The 15,548-nt window shown below is 35.8% G+C and overlaps 1 protein-coding gene across 5 annotated transcripts; it reads left to right on the forward strand.

Annotated features, from left to right (window-relative positions):
• The first annotated feature begins 8,537 nt into the window (after window positions 1-8,537).
• On the forward strand, window positions 8,538-13,765 carry LOC149008158 (toll/interleukin-1 receptor-like protein). 5 transcript variants are annotated; one of them, XM_089166516.1, is made up of 5 exons: window positions 8,538-9,166; window positions 9,563-11,212; window positions 11,290-12,350; window positions 12,472-12,703; window positions 12,812-13,765. In XM_089166516.1, the coding sequence occupies exons 1-2, from the start codon at window positions 8,700-8,702 to the stop codon at window positions 9,936-9,938; spliced, it is 843 nt and encodes a 280-aa protein (XP_089022642.1). In that variant the 5' UTR covers window positions 8,538-8,699; the 3' UTR covers window positions 9,939-11,212; window positions 11,290-12,350; window positions 12,472-12,703; window positions 12,812-13,765. The 5 variants fall into 5 exon arrangements, with proteins under 5 accessions (XP_089022642.1, XP_089022639.1, XP_089022641.1 ...); XM_089166513.1 differs by having other exon boundaries at window positions 9,563-10,659; window positions 10,925-11,212; window positions 12,472-13,765; XM_089166515.1 differs by having other exon boundaries at window positions 9,563-10,659; window positions 11,040-11,212; window positions 12,472-13,764.
• Window positions 13,766-15,548: the final 1,783 nt, after the last annotated feature.

Below are 15,548 nucleotides of genomic sequence, written 5' to 3' on the forward strand. Positions count from 1 at the left end.
CAAGAGCGAGACCCAAGTCAACTACAACAATGCCAACAACATTGTGAAGAGAGTGGGGGCAATGAGGAACTTGACAACCAAAGTGGTGCACAAAGACAATGTAAGAGGCGTTGCCAACAACAGGAGCAGGATCCACGACAACAACAACAATGTCGAAGTCGCTGTGAGGACAGATTTGAGCAAGCGGGTTGGCATGAAGATGAAAACAATGAACACAATCCACAAAGAGAATACCAAAAATGCCAAAGGCGTTGCCAGCAGCAGGAGGCTGACTCACACCAACTACGACAATGTATGAGACACTGCAAGGAGAGATCTGAGGAGGGTGGTTGGGAGAAGAATGGAGATAACCAACGCAATCCTCAAAGACAACACCAACAATGTGAAAGGCGTTGTCGCAGCAGGAGAGAGACCCACGACAAAGAACAACAATGCAAGAGCGATCGTGAGGAGAAATATGATAGGAGAAGTTGGGAAGAAGATGAAAACAACCAACATGATCCTCATAGACAGTATCAGCAATGCAGGAGCCAATGCCAGCAACAAGAGAGAGACCCAATGCAGCAACAACAATGCCAAAGACGTTGTGAGGAGAGATTTGAAGAGAGCAAACAACTTAATAAAGATAATCGATGCCAACGAGATCCACGCAGACAATACCAACAGTGTGAAAGACGTTGCCAAAAACAAGAAAGAGATTCACGTAAGCAACAACAATGCCAGCAAAGCTGTGAGGAGAGGTCTGAAGGGAGAAGTTTGGATGAAAATGAAAACAACAAGCATAATCCTCATAAACAATATCAACAATGCAAGAGGCAGTGTCATCAGCAGGAAAGAAGTCCAATGCAACAACAACAATGTCAAAGACGTTGTGAGGAGATATTTGAAGAGAGCAGGGCATCATAATGAAGATACTCGACGTGGCCGAGATCCTCATAGAGAATATCGAAAATGTGAGAGACATTGCCAACAACAAGAAAGAGATCCGCACCAAGCAAGCAACAATGCCAGCGACACTGTGAGGAAAGGTTTGAGGGGAGAAGTTGGAATGACAATGAAGACAACCAACGTGATCCTCGTAGACAATATCAACAATGCAAGAGTCGGTGTCAGCAACAAGTGAGAGATCCAATGCAACAACAACAATGCCAAAGACATTGTGATGAGAGATTTGAAGAGAACATACAACATAATGTAGATAACCAACGCCAGCAAGATCCTCGCAAAGAATATCAACAATGTGTGAGACGTTGTGTACACCAAGAAAGAGATCCACATAAGCAACAACAATGCCAGCGACATTGTGAGGGGGGACACGAAGAGCAATAAACTCAACAATATGATGAAGTAGAAGGTGCTAGCCATGCCGCAGCTAGTGATTAATTAAGCCTTAAAGTATGTAATAAATAAATGAACTTCTAATAGCTCTTCATTTCTCATCATTTTTATGAAATAATCAAGTTTATTTTTCCCACTTGAGTCTCAATTGTTTCGGTGTAAAATTTCATATGAAATTTTCCTCAAGAATTTTCACTTAAAAAAAAATCAACTTGAGAAACATTAAAAAGTAGGTTATAACCTTAACTTATAACCTATAAAATTTTAAATTTAGAACAAATTGCTCGGCACCCCAAAATGGAGGTGTTAAAGCACTAACACCCCTACTTGATGTTTGAAAAACACAAACACCCCAAAATTGAATTTTCGTTGGACACATTAGTCCAATTTATTACTGAAAACCATTAAATCACTATTTATTTCTTCTCCCCTTCATATTTTGATAGGAATATTTTTGGAGTTGAAAGAAAATAAACAATGGTCAGTGAAATATAAGTTGGAAAGTAACTTGGTATGAACACTTTTAGAGCATGTATTCTCGTCAAAGCTTGGTGTTGTGTGAATTTCCTTTTTCTTTTTTTTTTTTTTTTTTTGTTTACTTTTTTTAAATCCGGATGCGTGTGAGAATTGTCCAATTGTCGGGAGTTTGCAAAACAAGAGTCAGGTGTGGGCCAGCTCTTTAATCGGGAAGCTGCCTCTAACGATTAAGTCATAAGACCACCACCAAAGAGCTTCATCAAGTTTCTAAGCTAAATTAAAAGAAGAAATGGTGGGAAATGATTTAGTTACCTTTCACGAGTCCTAGTCATTAGTTTATATTGATCTCACTTTCTCTTCTCGATCGTTAGTTTGGTTGTTGGGTCTTCTCCGTAGCCACACGGTCGTATCGACTTAATTCCCTCGTTTGAGTTGGTTGCGGTTTCCTTCTTAAGCTTGATCGTCCATCTCAAATTCAACGGTACCACACTTCTTTCCTTAACAGATGAATCCCAAGTAATCCTGGGGTTACTCGTTCGGTGCAGTTCCATTCGATGTGAACCGTTCTCTTTGGATCCAATTGACCCAGGATTCCGGTTCAACCTAGTTAAACTGTCGTTGTTATTTTTACTCATCAAATATATTTATTTTTATAATTATGAAACCTTGGTTTAAGGAGCCAAAAATCTTCAAATTGGACCGGGATAGGAAACAAGAGAAGTTGTTTTTCTTTTTGTGGTAATTATTGTTGCTCCCCGTATTATATGTTAATTATTATTTTATCCTCTCTATTTCTTAAAGTTACTAATCCAACATTTAGACTTTATTTCAATTACTTGTAATTATTGATACTCTTTATTGTTAAGCTTTGTTAGTTAAGTGATGACATGACATCATTGATTTATTCAAAAACCCCAAAATAACCTTCAATCTTTTAATTTTTTATTTACACTTTATATATATAAATTACATTATTGTCCTAAATAATTATGAAAAAAAAAACCTTAAACCTTAAGTGCTAATTGCTAAATGATCTTCTTCTCTTGTAAAATAAATAAATAAAATGAGGGGAAAAAAAAATATCTTCCTCTCTTAACTACCTAGGAAAAAAAATGTCTTTCTTTTTTCCTTTTGTTTGTTTCATTTTTTCTTTCAGAGCCCATTTCATCTCATCATGATCTAATTTTTTGGATTTTAAAATGTCAACAATACAAGGGTGAAATTAGTGTCTCCTACGGTATTGTCTTTTAGCTTCTTAATTATAAAATAACAAATGAACATTAAATATTCGACCATAACTTATAAGTGAAGGAGACAATAGTAATTTCATAAAGAGAGGAAACCCTTTACTAATTAAGCTCTATTGAAGCAATAGTAATTATTTCCTCTCTCTTTTTCCCCATTTTTTTCATTTGAATCAATATCATCCAAGCCAATCAATGAGAAGTATAACTATATTTACAAGGATACCAAACCCATAATCGGACCAACTCACCGACCATGTTATGGTCGGTCAACAAATAGGAATGCAGAATATCACGACTACTTATTTTATTGGACTCTTAATCAAGGAATACATATTTGAGAAGGACTCAACAATTAGAGTCAATATCGGAGTCTAAGTAAAGTACTAATTTGAGACAAACTCAAACACCAAAGAACCTTATAAAAAGGTAGGTAGTCATGAGGGAAAGGTATGCTGATTAGAACAATTACTATTCGAATCATTATTGTTTGCTACATTCTTATCTTCCTTGATCGGAGAGAATTCTAACTAGATCGTCGGAGGTGATACTCGACCTCCACGGTCGAGCTCATTCTTGTAGGTAAATCCGGTTGGGAGGGTGAATAGGATTGCGGAGCAACAAGGCTATTTCTAGAATAAATCAAAGAGTTATTTACAATGATAAGGGGTGGAATGTACCACGATACCGTATTTAAAGCATAAGGCCGAGCTCCTCTAATTAAAGAGTCTGTTAAATATTATTTGATCTAGGAATATAGTGAAAAACATCAAACTCAAAACAAGAAACTAAAGGGCAAGATCGCCTTCTCAGTGGTTGAGTGGTAAAGATCCATACTTCTCAATGGAGAGGTTGTGGGTTTAACCCTTGAGGACGGCATATCATTTCCGGTATTTAAAAAAAGCACAAGTACAAAAAAAAAAAAAAAAAAAAAAAAAAAGAAGCTATAAGAAAATACAAATAATCCCAATTAGTTAATGGATTTCAATAAAACCGGTAAAAGAAAGATAGAAAGAATCAAATATAATCGAAATAAATGAGCTCCTATTAAAGGGGGGGGGGAATAAAAAATAAATAAAAAGAAAAAGAAAATAAAGGAGTTTTTTTTTTCTTCAATTAATACATAGGACACTTGGCAATTGAATACAAATCCCTTTCAACAATCCTCGAGAGGATCCAAAATCGCCATCTTCTTGGTCAATTGTCTCCTAAATAGAAAGAAAGGAACACTTATTGTGTTCGGATTCCTACATGGTTCATTACTGTCCTAGTAATCATCACTTTGTGCCCTAATTGCTTGGGTTTCCTATTTCGTAGCTAATGCCATACGAATAGTTCTTCAAGATGAGGCATCATGGTCATGTGAGATAGACACGCAAATTCTGACACTACGAGTTGAGTTATATGTAATATAAAGTTGCCAAATGTTAATATGCCAAGAACCTTTTTGCCATTATAAATAGAGCCACACCTTCACCCTTTCTCTTCACCCAACAAAGCCTACTTTATTATGAACATGGTGATTAAAGCAATAAAGTTATGTTCCCTTTTCTTAATCCTTTCCCTCTTCCTTTTTTATACTGCACCCTCTTCTGCTGAAGGAGAAATTAAGAAAGCAAATAGGCTTGACGCACCGAGGAGAGAACATCAGGAATGCCAACGTCGTTGCCAGCGGCAAGAGCGAGACCCAAGTCAACTACAACAATGCCAACAACATTGTGAAGAGAGTGGGGGCAATGAGGAACTTGACAACCAAAGTGGTGCACAAAGACAATGTAAGAGGCGTTGCCAACAACAGGAGCAGGATCCACGACAACAACAACAATGTCGAAGTCGCTGTGAGGACAGATTTGAGCAAGCGGGTTGGCATGAAGATGAAAACAATGAACACAATCCACAAAGAGAATACCAAAAATGCCAAAGGCGTTGCCAGCAGCAGGAGGCTGACTCACACCAACTACGACAATGTATGAGACACTGCAAGGAGAGATCTGAGGAGGGTGGTTGGGAGAAGAATGGAGATAACCAACGCAATCCTCAAAGACAACACCAACAATGTGAAAGGCGTTGTCAGCAGCAGGAGAGAGACCCACGACAGCAACAACAATGCAAGAGCGACTGTGAGGAGAAATATGATAGGAGAAGTTGGGAAGAAGATGAAAACAACCAACATGATCCTCATAGACAGTATCAGCAATGCAGGAGCCAATGCCAGCAACAAGAGAGAGACCCAATGCAGCAACAACAATGCCAAAGACGTTGTGAGGAGAGATTTGAAGAGAGCAAACAACTTAATAAAGATAATCGATGCCAACGAGATCCACGCAGACAATACCAACAGTGTGAAAGACGTTGCCAAAAACAAGAAAGAGATTCACGTAAGCAACAACAATGCCAGCAAAGCTGTGAGGAGAGGTCTGAAGGGAGAAGTTTGGATGAAAATGAAAACAACAAGCATAATCCTCATAAACAATATCAACAATGCAAGAGGCAGTGTCATCAGCAGGAAAGAAGTCCAATGCAACAACAACAATGTCAAAGACGTTGTGAGGAGATATTTGAAGAGAGCAGGCATCATAATGAAGATACTCGACGTAGCCGAGATCCTCATAGAGAATATCGAAAATGTGAGAGACATTGCCAACAACAAGAAAGAGATCCGCACCAACAGCAACAATGCCAGCGACACTGTGAGGAAAGGTTTGAGGGGAGAAGTTGGAATGACAATGAAGACAACCAACGTGATCCTCGTAGACAATATCAACAATGCAAGAGTCGGTGTCAGCAACAAGTGAGAGATCCAATGCAACAACAACAATGCCAAAGACATTGTGATGAGAGATTTGAAGAGAACATACAACATAATGTAGATAACCAACGCCAGCAAGATCCTCGCAAAGAATATCAACAATGTGTGAGACGTTGTGTACACCAAGAAAGAGATCCACATAAGCAACAACAATGCCAGCGACATTGTGAGGGGGGACACGAAGAGCAATAAACTCAACAATATGATGAAGTAGAAGGTGCTAGCCATGCCGCAGCTAGTGATTAATTAAGCCTTAAAGTATGTAATAAATAAATGAACTTCTAATAGCTCTTCATTTCTCATCATTTTTATGAAATAATCAAGTTTATTTTTCCCACTTGAGTCTCAATTGTTTCGGTGTAAAATTTCATATGAAATTTTCCTCAAGAATTTTCACTTAAAAAAAAATCAACTTGAGAAACATTAAAAAGTAGGTTATAACCTTAACTTATAACCTATAAAATTTTAAATTTAGAACAAATTGCTCTGGCACCCCAAAATGGAGGTGTTAAAGCACTAACACCCCTACTTGATGTTTGAAAAATACAGGCACCCCAAAATTTAATTTTCATTGGACACATTAGTCCAATTTATCATTGAAAACTATTAAATCATTGTTTATTTATTTTCCCCTTCATATTTTGATAGGGATATTTTTGGAGTTGAAAGAAAATAAACAATGGTCAGTGAAATATAAATGGGAGAGTAACTTGGTATGAACATATTTAGAGCATGTATTCTCGTCAAAGCTTGGTGTTGTGTGAATTTATTTTTTCTTTTTCTTTTTTTAATCTGGATGTGTGTGAGAATTATCCAACTGTCGGGAGTTTGCAAAACAAGAGTTAGGTGTGGGCTAACTCTTCAATCGGGATGCGGCCTCCGACAATTGAATCAATAAGAGCACCACCAAAGAGCTTCGTCGAGTTTCAAAGCTAAATTAAAAGAAGAAATGGTGGGAAACGATTCAATTACCTTTCACTAGTCCTCGCCGTTAGTTTATATTGATCTCACTTTCTCTTCTCGATGTTAGTTTGGTTGTTGGGTCTTCTCCATAGCCACATGATCGTATGGCTTAATTCTCTCATCCGAGTTGGTTGTTGTTTCCTTCTTAGGCTTGATCACCCATCTCAAATTCAACGGTACCACGCTTCTTTCCTTAACGGATGAATCCCTTTACACCCAAGTAATCCTAAGGTTACTCGTTCAATGCGTTTTCGTTCGATGTTAACCGATCACTTTCGATCCAATTGACCCGTAGATTCTGGTTCAACCTGGTTAGACTGTCGTTGTTATTTTTGCTCATCAAATATACTTCTTTTTATAATTATGAAACCTTGGTTTGAGGAAGCCAAAAATCTTCAAATTGGACCGGGATAGAAACAAGAGAAGTTGTTTTTCTTTTTGGGGTAATTACTGTTGCTCCCCTATTATAGGTTAATTACTATTTTATCCTCTCTATTTTTTAAAGTTATTAATCCAAAATTTAGACTTTACTTCAAGTACTTGTAATTATTGATACCCTTTATTGTTAAGCTCTGTTAATTAAGTGATGACATGACATCATTGATTTATTCAAAGATCGCAAAATAACCTTCAAACTCTTAATTTTTTATTTACACTTTATATATATAAATTACATTATTGTTCTTAATAATTATGAAAAAAAAAACCCTTAAACCTAAAGTGCTAATTGCTAAATGATCTTCTTCTCTTGTAAAATAAATAAATAAAAATGAGGGAAAATTTTCTTCCTCTCTTATCTACCTAGGGCATAAAAGGTCTTTCTTTTTTTCTTTTTGGTTTCATTTTTTTTAGAGCCAATTTCATCTCATCAGATCTGATTTCTCGGAATTTAAATTGTCAACAATACAATGATGAAATTAGTATCCCAATGGTATTGTCTTTTAGCTTCTTAATTATAAAATAACAAATGAAGATTAAATATTCGACCATAACTTATAAGTGAAGGAGACAATAGTAATTTCATAAAGAGATAAAACCCTTTAGTAATTAAGCTCTAGTATTCAAACAGTAGTAATTATCTGACTCACGATTTAAACCCAACCACAAAGCGACCATCTTAGTAGCCGCCAAATGATCGAAGCAATTCTTCTTAAACTGACCCACCACCACCAAAGAGCCACTCAGATCCCAAAGCATAGACCTATGCATTGAATAGGGTTCAACTTCAGTATTGCACATTTAATGCGCAGAATTGAACTGCATATGGCAATGATCGAAGGAGAAGTCGAGGTCCAAATCTCGACCACTCATTTTGCATATATATATATTTTTTGTTATATGAATGTATGGTTGAAAAAGTTAAAAGAAAAAATAACATATGAAACGAATGGTTGAGATTTTGACCTCGATCACTTGTTATGTCTTCATCGTATGCAGTTCAATATTGCATATTAATTATGCAGTATTCAAGCTCTATGCCTCTATCCCCTCAAATCATTGCCTTCACCTCCATAATTCACAAATTCACAAAACCTACATCATCAGTCATCACTGACCTGTAAAGTTATTATCATAACATTTTTTTTTGGGTAGAATTACCATTACAATTTTGAATGGAGCACGCGGAAGTTCCCTTCCACTTATTTCTAGTGATCAACTTGAAAGCCAAATATTGAAAAGAAAAAGAAAAAGAAAACCCTGTAAGCAAATAGAAAAGGAACTTCTTGACCTAAGTGATATAAATTGAATTGAACCCTAGTTTTAGATCCGATCTGCTAAATGTATGTAAGAGGATCTAGTGAGTTAGCATTCTTGAGAAGAAAGCTTTGCAGTTGACATCTTCTCACTCAGAACCAACAAAATCCTTCATGGCTTCAACTTCTTCCGCTACAACTGGATCTTCAACCTACCAAGCGTTTTTCAGTTTTAGGGGGGAAGAAACTCGCAGTAGTTTCATTGGTTTTCTTGACAGAGCTCTGAAAGACACAGGAATCGATAGTAGAAGTTTATGGGCCGGAGAATCCATTGGCCCGACGGTACTTGCAGCAATCAGAGGGTCCAAAATTTCGATCCCTGCGTTCCCTGAACGTTATGCGGATAGTGGATGGTGCTTGATCGAGCTTGCTGAGATTGTTGAATCTCAGAAATCTGTTGGTCAATTGGTCTCGCCTAGTTTCTTCAACGTTAACCCATCAAATGTTCGGAATCAGAAACGAAATTTTGCAGAAACATTTCAGGAACAGGAAGTGAATGTCAAGCCCCATATCGTAGAAGGCTGGAGGGATGCTTTGAAAGAGATAGGAAATTTGAAAGGAGAAGTTGTTCATGATACCACGTAAGTCTTCTGCAAATTATCGCTTCTCAACTATGTATTAGACACTTCCTTTGGATCTAAAGTGGGTCATGGTTTTTGAAGAACAGATTGTCTATATATTATTTTGAATCCCATGATTTGGGTGGTTGAATAATAGGGTTTTCTTATTTTCCTCCTATTATGCATTCACTTTATATTGGAAATAATCTAGTTACTGAGGTTGTTCTCTGTTTTCACTCCGATGACATTTTATGTTAATGTGACAAGGATACTTATTTTCGTTATTTAATTATATTAGATTTTTCTATTTTTTATTGCTTTCCATTCTATTGAATTAGATTTCTTTTGCCCTAAATTTATTTGTTCTCAATTATTGCTATCTTGTTTCTAGTTTTGATAAGCATATGAAATTTGCAGGGATCAAGCAGAACTAGTCGATTTGGTTGTGAAAAGGGTTCTTGGTGAATTGAACAGCAACACCAACTTGGCTGTATGTAAACACCCGATGGTTGATTCCCCTGTGAATGATCTGCTATCTTTATTAGATTTTGATTCTAATGATGTTCAATTTATGGGAATGCGTGGTTTGGGTGGTATTGGAAAGAAAATTATTGCCAAGGCTATCTACAATAGCAATATTTTAACCTTCAACAAGCATAGTTTTATTTCAGATGTTAGCGAACAAGAAATGCAAAGCATGAGCTTGGTGTCTTTGCAGCAAGGACTTCTTGAAGATATCCTCAAACTAGGCATTGACATACCTGATTATGATAGAGAGAAAAGGTTGATATAAGAAAGAGTACTTATAGTTCTCAATAATGTCAATAGAATGGTATATGTAGATGCTTTGGCTGGTGAAATCAATTGGTTTGGTCAAGGAAGCAGGGTTATAATAACAACTAGAGATGATGAAATTTTGAGGAAGGCTAAAGTTGATAAAGATAAAATATACAGGCCTCTAGAGGTAGATCATGACTGATCTTTTTAACTTTTTAGTTTGCATGCCTTTTCAAGTGAGCTACCTCCAGACGACTATATTCAACTTTCAAATGATGTGGCAAGCTATTCCGGAGGATTACCTCTAACTCTAGAGGTGTTTGGGTCTTTGCTATCAAAAACAACAAACATAAAAGAGTGGGAAAGTACATTGCCATATTTAAAAGGAATCCTACCTAAAAAATTCCAGGAAAGGTTGAGGTTAAACTATGATAAGCTAGATCATTATCAAAAAGAAATTTTCCTTGATACTGATTCCTTTTTATTGGACGGCAAAAAGAAGAAGTAACTTCCATATGGGAACCATGTGGCTATCATCCAAGGTGTGCAATACACATATTAATTCAACGATCACTCATCCAATTTGAAGATGAAGGTGGTTATTTGGTTTTGAAGATGCATGATCAAATTCGAGATATGGAAAGAAGAATTGTCCTAGGAGAAAATCTTGTGGATTCAGTAAGCACATTAGCTTATGGTCTCATGATCATATCTTGCAAGTATTAGAAAGTAGCAAGGTAAGACTAGAGCATTTGCTTCTTTTGTTTATGCTTATGCCATGAGTAACACTATATTTTAAAATCAACACTTGGACATTGACTTGGACCCCCTCTACTAGTATCCACTAATTTCTATTTTCATGGATTATTTATCTATTGTAGGGAATCAACATGTTAAAAGGCATGATCCTTCCTTATGCATCCTTGTAATTGGCAATTATTCATTTATTTATTTGCTGATATCTACTGATTTCTATTTACATGGACAATATTTTCATTGTAGGGAACTAGCATTGTAAAAGTATGGTCCTTCCTTGTGGCTTGTCAGATGTTTATGTACATAAAAAAACACTTTGAGATGATGTCCAATCTGAAATTTCTTGACATTATTTTGAAAGGTGTCAAAGGAAACTTTTGGAGCCTTCATTCAACTTTGAGATGGTTCAGGTGGAGAGACTGCCCGTGGGAAATTATATCGACCAATTTTTATCACAAGGGTCTAGTTCATCTCGAAATATCATATTCCATGATTGAACAAGCCTGGAGTGTTGTCCCTCAAGATGAAAATAAGGTAAAATTTTTGAGTTTTTCCTTTATTTGATTATTATGTTTTATTGATTAGGTGTATGTTTTCTTTTTGTATGACAGCGGTTCCAAAAGTTGGAAGTTCTTAGTCTTAGGTATGGTGACAATCTATCCAAGTCCCAAAACTTTTCATGGTTTCCTTATTTGGAGCAATTGGATCTCTCATGCTGTCGAAAGTTGGAAATTTTGGATGAATCCATTGGGCAATTGAGTCAGGTCAAAAGTCTTAATCTTAAAAGTTGTTCGTGAATCACGGAGTTGTCTGATTCCACTGGCAATCTGAAATATCCACTTAAGCTTGACTTTCCTAATTCCATTGGTAATTTGAAATCTCTAGTTGAGCTTGACTTGTAATTTGAAATCTCTAGTTGAGCTTAACTTGTCATTTACACCAATAGAAGTGCTTCCAGACAATATTTCCACAATGAGTTCATTGAAGAATCTTAGGCTCATGGGTTGCTTCTCTCAAGAAGTTGCCCGAGGTCATTGGTGATCTGAAAAATCTGGTTGAGCTCAATTTTAATGCATATGGTGAAAATAATGAAGATGAGTTTGATGTTGAATATAATTTTGAACATGTTTTTGAAGATGTTAAAGGATTCAAAGTATTTCCTGACTGTGTTTGACTTCTGGAGAATCTTGAGGTATTAAATACTGAAGGTTTCTGTAGATTAGTGAAGCTACCAAGATCAATGGGGAAAATGAGGTATTTCCATATCCTTAATCTGTTGGAAGCCAATATTTCAAAACTGCCGGATGATATTTCAATGCTCTAAAGTCTAGAGGTGTTGAAAATGTCTTGGAATTTGAAGTCTTTCCCAAGAGTCTGTCCCACTTGAAGAAGTTGAGGATATTAGAGCTTGGACAATGCAAGCTGTTGGAAGAGCTCCCAGAGGTTTCCTTAGGTTTAGTTGAACTTTTATGTGTCCGTTGCAATTCACTGGCTGGTACAAACATTCGACATCTCAAAGCTGAAATACTTGGAAGATATTAAAGCTTCGCTTGCCACTGTGAAAAGCTGAAGGTGATTCAAGGGCTTGAGGGTACAGAATCCTTAGATCATATTGAGGTCTTGAAGTGTCATAACATGACAGATACAAAGAGGAATATACATCAGTAGGCAGGTACTTATTATTTCAGTCTTGTCTTCTTCACGAATCATTTATTCTAATGGAATTGCCATTGGGCAGGATAGTTCCATTTACTTAAATTTTGAGTCTAGTTGCTGTCCTTTCTGTTTTGCAGGAGGGAATGCTACTTCTACTAGAAAGTTCACATACAAGGGATTATTGCTTGTGTGTTGATAATGAGGGTCTAATTTTGTGCATTGTTTTTAGATTTGTGGATGATATGCAGATTAAAGAGGGTCAGCTAGTATCCAACGATTTTTGTATTTCTGCTACAATACACTAGAAAGATAAAGCAACTAAGTGTGAACGTACAGTAGATTTGAAGAAGTTGGGTATTAGTAGACAAGGTACAATCTGCCTTTTCCTTTTCAAAGGCATCGGCTGGTTTGGGATTCCTTTGCAAGGAAAGATTCTATTATTGATTCAAAACATGTGGTTAAATGATTTGAAACCAGGTTCAGGACACTGTTTAGAGGTGTAATTCAGCAAGTTATTATTTGAGGGCAGGGAACCTCACCTTCAAAAGCCTATTGTTCAATACTCAAGCGCCGTAATGGTAGCAGATTTCTTCAGCTGGGTACGACGAACAAACTGAAGAAGAAAAAGATGATGATTTAGAGTTGGAATAAATACTACAATGGACTTCCTGAAATGTTTGGAATTTGGCCCTGCTTCTGAAGTTGGGGCAGAGGAAGAGATGTTGTAATTCCTGTATGAATTCTGGAGCATTTGGCTTTGGAGAAATTGAGGCAAAAATCAAGAGGCGGATGGACCAGCAAGATTGTGAAACAAGCAAATGACAGTGAGAGAGTGAGGGGAGTGGAAATTCCTCAAGATTTGTTAAGCGTGTTACTAAGTTGAAATCTGCATGTCTGTATCCATTTCAAATATAGATATGATAATTCCTCTGTTCCATTACTTGTGGCATTAGATTATCTTGTTGGACTTTGTTTTCTTGTTTTTGTAATCAAATAAGTCTTAAGATAATGTTACTTTATTTCTTGATAATCTACTAAACTAAATATAATAAAATGAAGAAAAAAAAAGGTAAACCAAGTTGCAAAAAGAGGAAAAGGAAACTGTATACCCGTTCTCTGTATGAAGCAGATCAATGCTTAAAAATAACAATTGGAACAAATGAGCGTTTGGTAATTATCTTCTTCAGGTATCTGGTGAGAGGATTAAAAACGTGAAGGAATGATCAGTGGTATTAGTGTAACAAATTACTAGTCCATTTGGGCTTGATTGAGTGTGGTATGCTAAACTGCAAATTGCTGTGTTAAAGCAGGCCAATGCTTTAAAAATGTGGAGGGATGATCAATGTGCTTTGATTGAGACTATGTTCTGGCAGAGAAGTGATAGTCTTCTTACATAAAGGCAGTGAACGAAGGAGGTCTCAGGTTTGAGCTTTTGGCCATTGTATGACTGGATTGATGATGATCACAAAAAAAAAAAAAGGAAGAAAGAAGCAAAAAGTAAAACCAATGCAAAGATTTATTACTAATATTTGATTTCATTTACTTTGAGAGAAGGAAACTGTCTAACTGATAGATTAGAGTCTTCTGCTGCTACCAATCAATCTACCGTATTAGCTTATTCTACCGTCCCCCTCTCATATACTGGTTTTAATATTTTGATGCTACTGGTTGTACTTACCCTGGCGGTTTTTCTTTCAAATAAATTTCTTTTTGTACCCAAAAAAAAGAGAATATTAAATCAGAGATTTATTTTTTCAATGGTCAATCAGTAATTTTTTTTGCATTGGTTTGCAATGAATCAAATTATTTTAGTAAGTGAAATGGGAAAAAAATTCAACAGGCACTAGAAAGTAAAAACAAATACTTATTTTTGCCTGTGAATTAAATGTCTTCTCCGTCTGATATATCCTTTAATTTGTAAAACAGTCCTTTTCTTTTCCCACTCTTTTTAAAGATTGAATTGCTACTCTTCTATAACATTTATTATCCTTCTCTGTCAAATTCGAACCCACCAACAAAAAAACACTATAAAAACAGAGAACTTCAACACTTAATAAAGAAAAATGCTAAAAGATACAGTTGAATTACTCCTTTTTAGATTCAAAACTGTTCACGTTATTTTTTGTCTTAAAGAGACAATTCTTGAATTGAATTCATGTGTGATTCTTCGATAGATGTTCTTCAAAGACAATCGTCTTATGGTAATTCTCCATCCTTTTAGAAATCACTTCTTTGACATCGGACAAGAGCAATATGCACATCTTTAAGATGGTCGAAAATGCTTCAAAATAACGGAATAATTGCGGAAAGAAGTATTCACCATTAATGTAGCTGAGAAATAAATGTAAAATTGATGCTAGTTACATCTAGTCATTTGAAAAACAGTTTTATACAACTTTTTTCGTTTTATTCTGTCTTCATCTCTTGAAGATTTGCTTGAAAACAGAGAACCCATCTCTCTCTTATTCTTTTCCATTCTGTTTTGTGGTTTTTATTTTTCATGTCCTTCTTTATGTTTCTTCTTTTCTCCTTATCCTTTCAAGGTAGAGGGACAAAACTGGTTCATTAGGTCTTCCTATACCTCCCATACCATGAGTGGAAATGTTACAGATTTGATACATCATAGCTAGATTTTAGCTTCATCCATGATTATTGAGGCATTCAACCAAGATGGTTGCAGTAAAATGAAAAATCTCCCTTCAAATGACTCTACAAATTTTTGAAACGACTATAAATAAAAGGTTCAACCACTATTGACAACAAATTTTCATTTTCTCTAGTGCAACATGATAATTAGTTTTACAAAGGTGTTTTTATCACTGAAAAAACATGTTCACTGAAGATGAATAAATCATAAGCACGTAAAACATGAATGAAAGATCACATCAATTAGACTTCAAAAAGGCTTTTCAATCTCAATAACATTTCACTATCAGGATTTTTCCGTGCAAGTGAATTCATCTATTTGCCATTTATTATAAAAAAAATAAAAAAATAAAAATTTATATTTCACTCATGTTTTTAGAATTTTCATTTCCTGGAAGATCAAGCTTTAATAAGATATGAAAATGTTAGAAAATAAATAATCAATACGAATCCATTTTGAGTTTATACCCTTGAAATTGAGTTTGAGAAGGGAGAGAATGAATAGATAAAGTTGGTTATTATTTGTTTTGTGCTTGAGGTTCATCCGGACCAACTTGCGTGCACTCGA

The sequence above is a fragment of the Hakea prostrata genome, chromosome 8 (assembly GCF_041222555.1).
Source record: "Hakea prostrata isolate BN-2017 chromosome 8, UWA_Hpros_2, whole genome shotgun sequence".
NCBI classification, from domain to species: Eukaryota; Viridiplantae; Streptophyta; class Magnoliopsida; order Proteales; family Proteaceae; genus Hakea; species Hakea prostrata.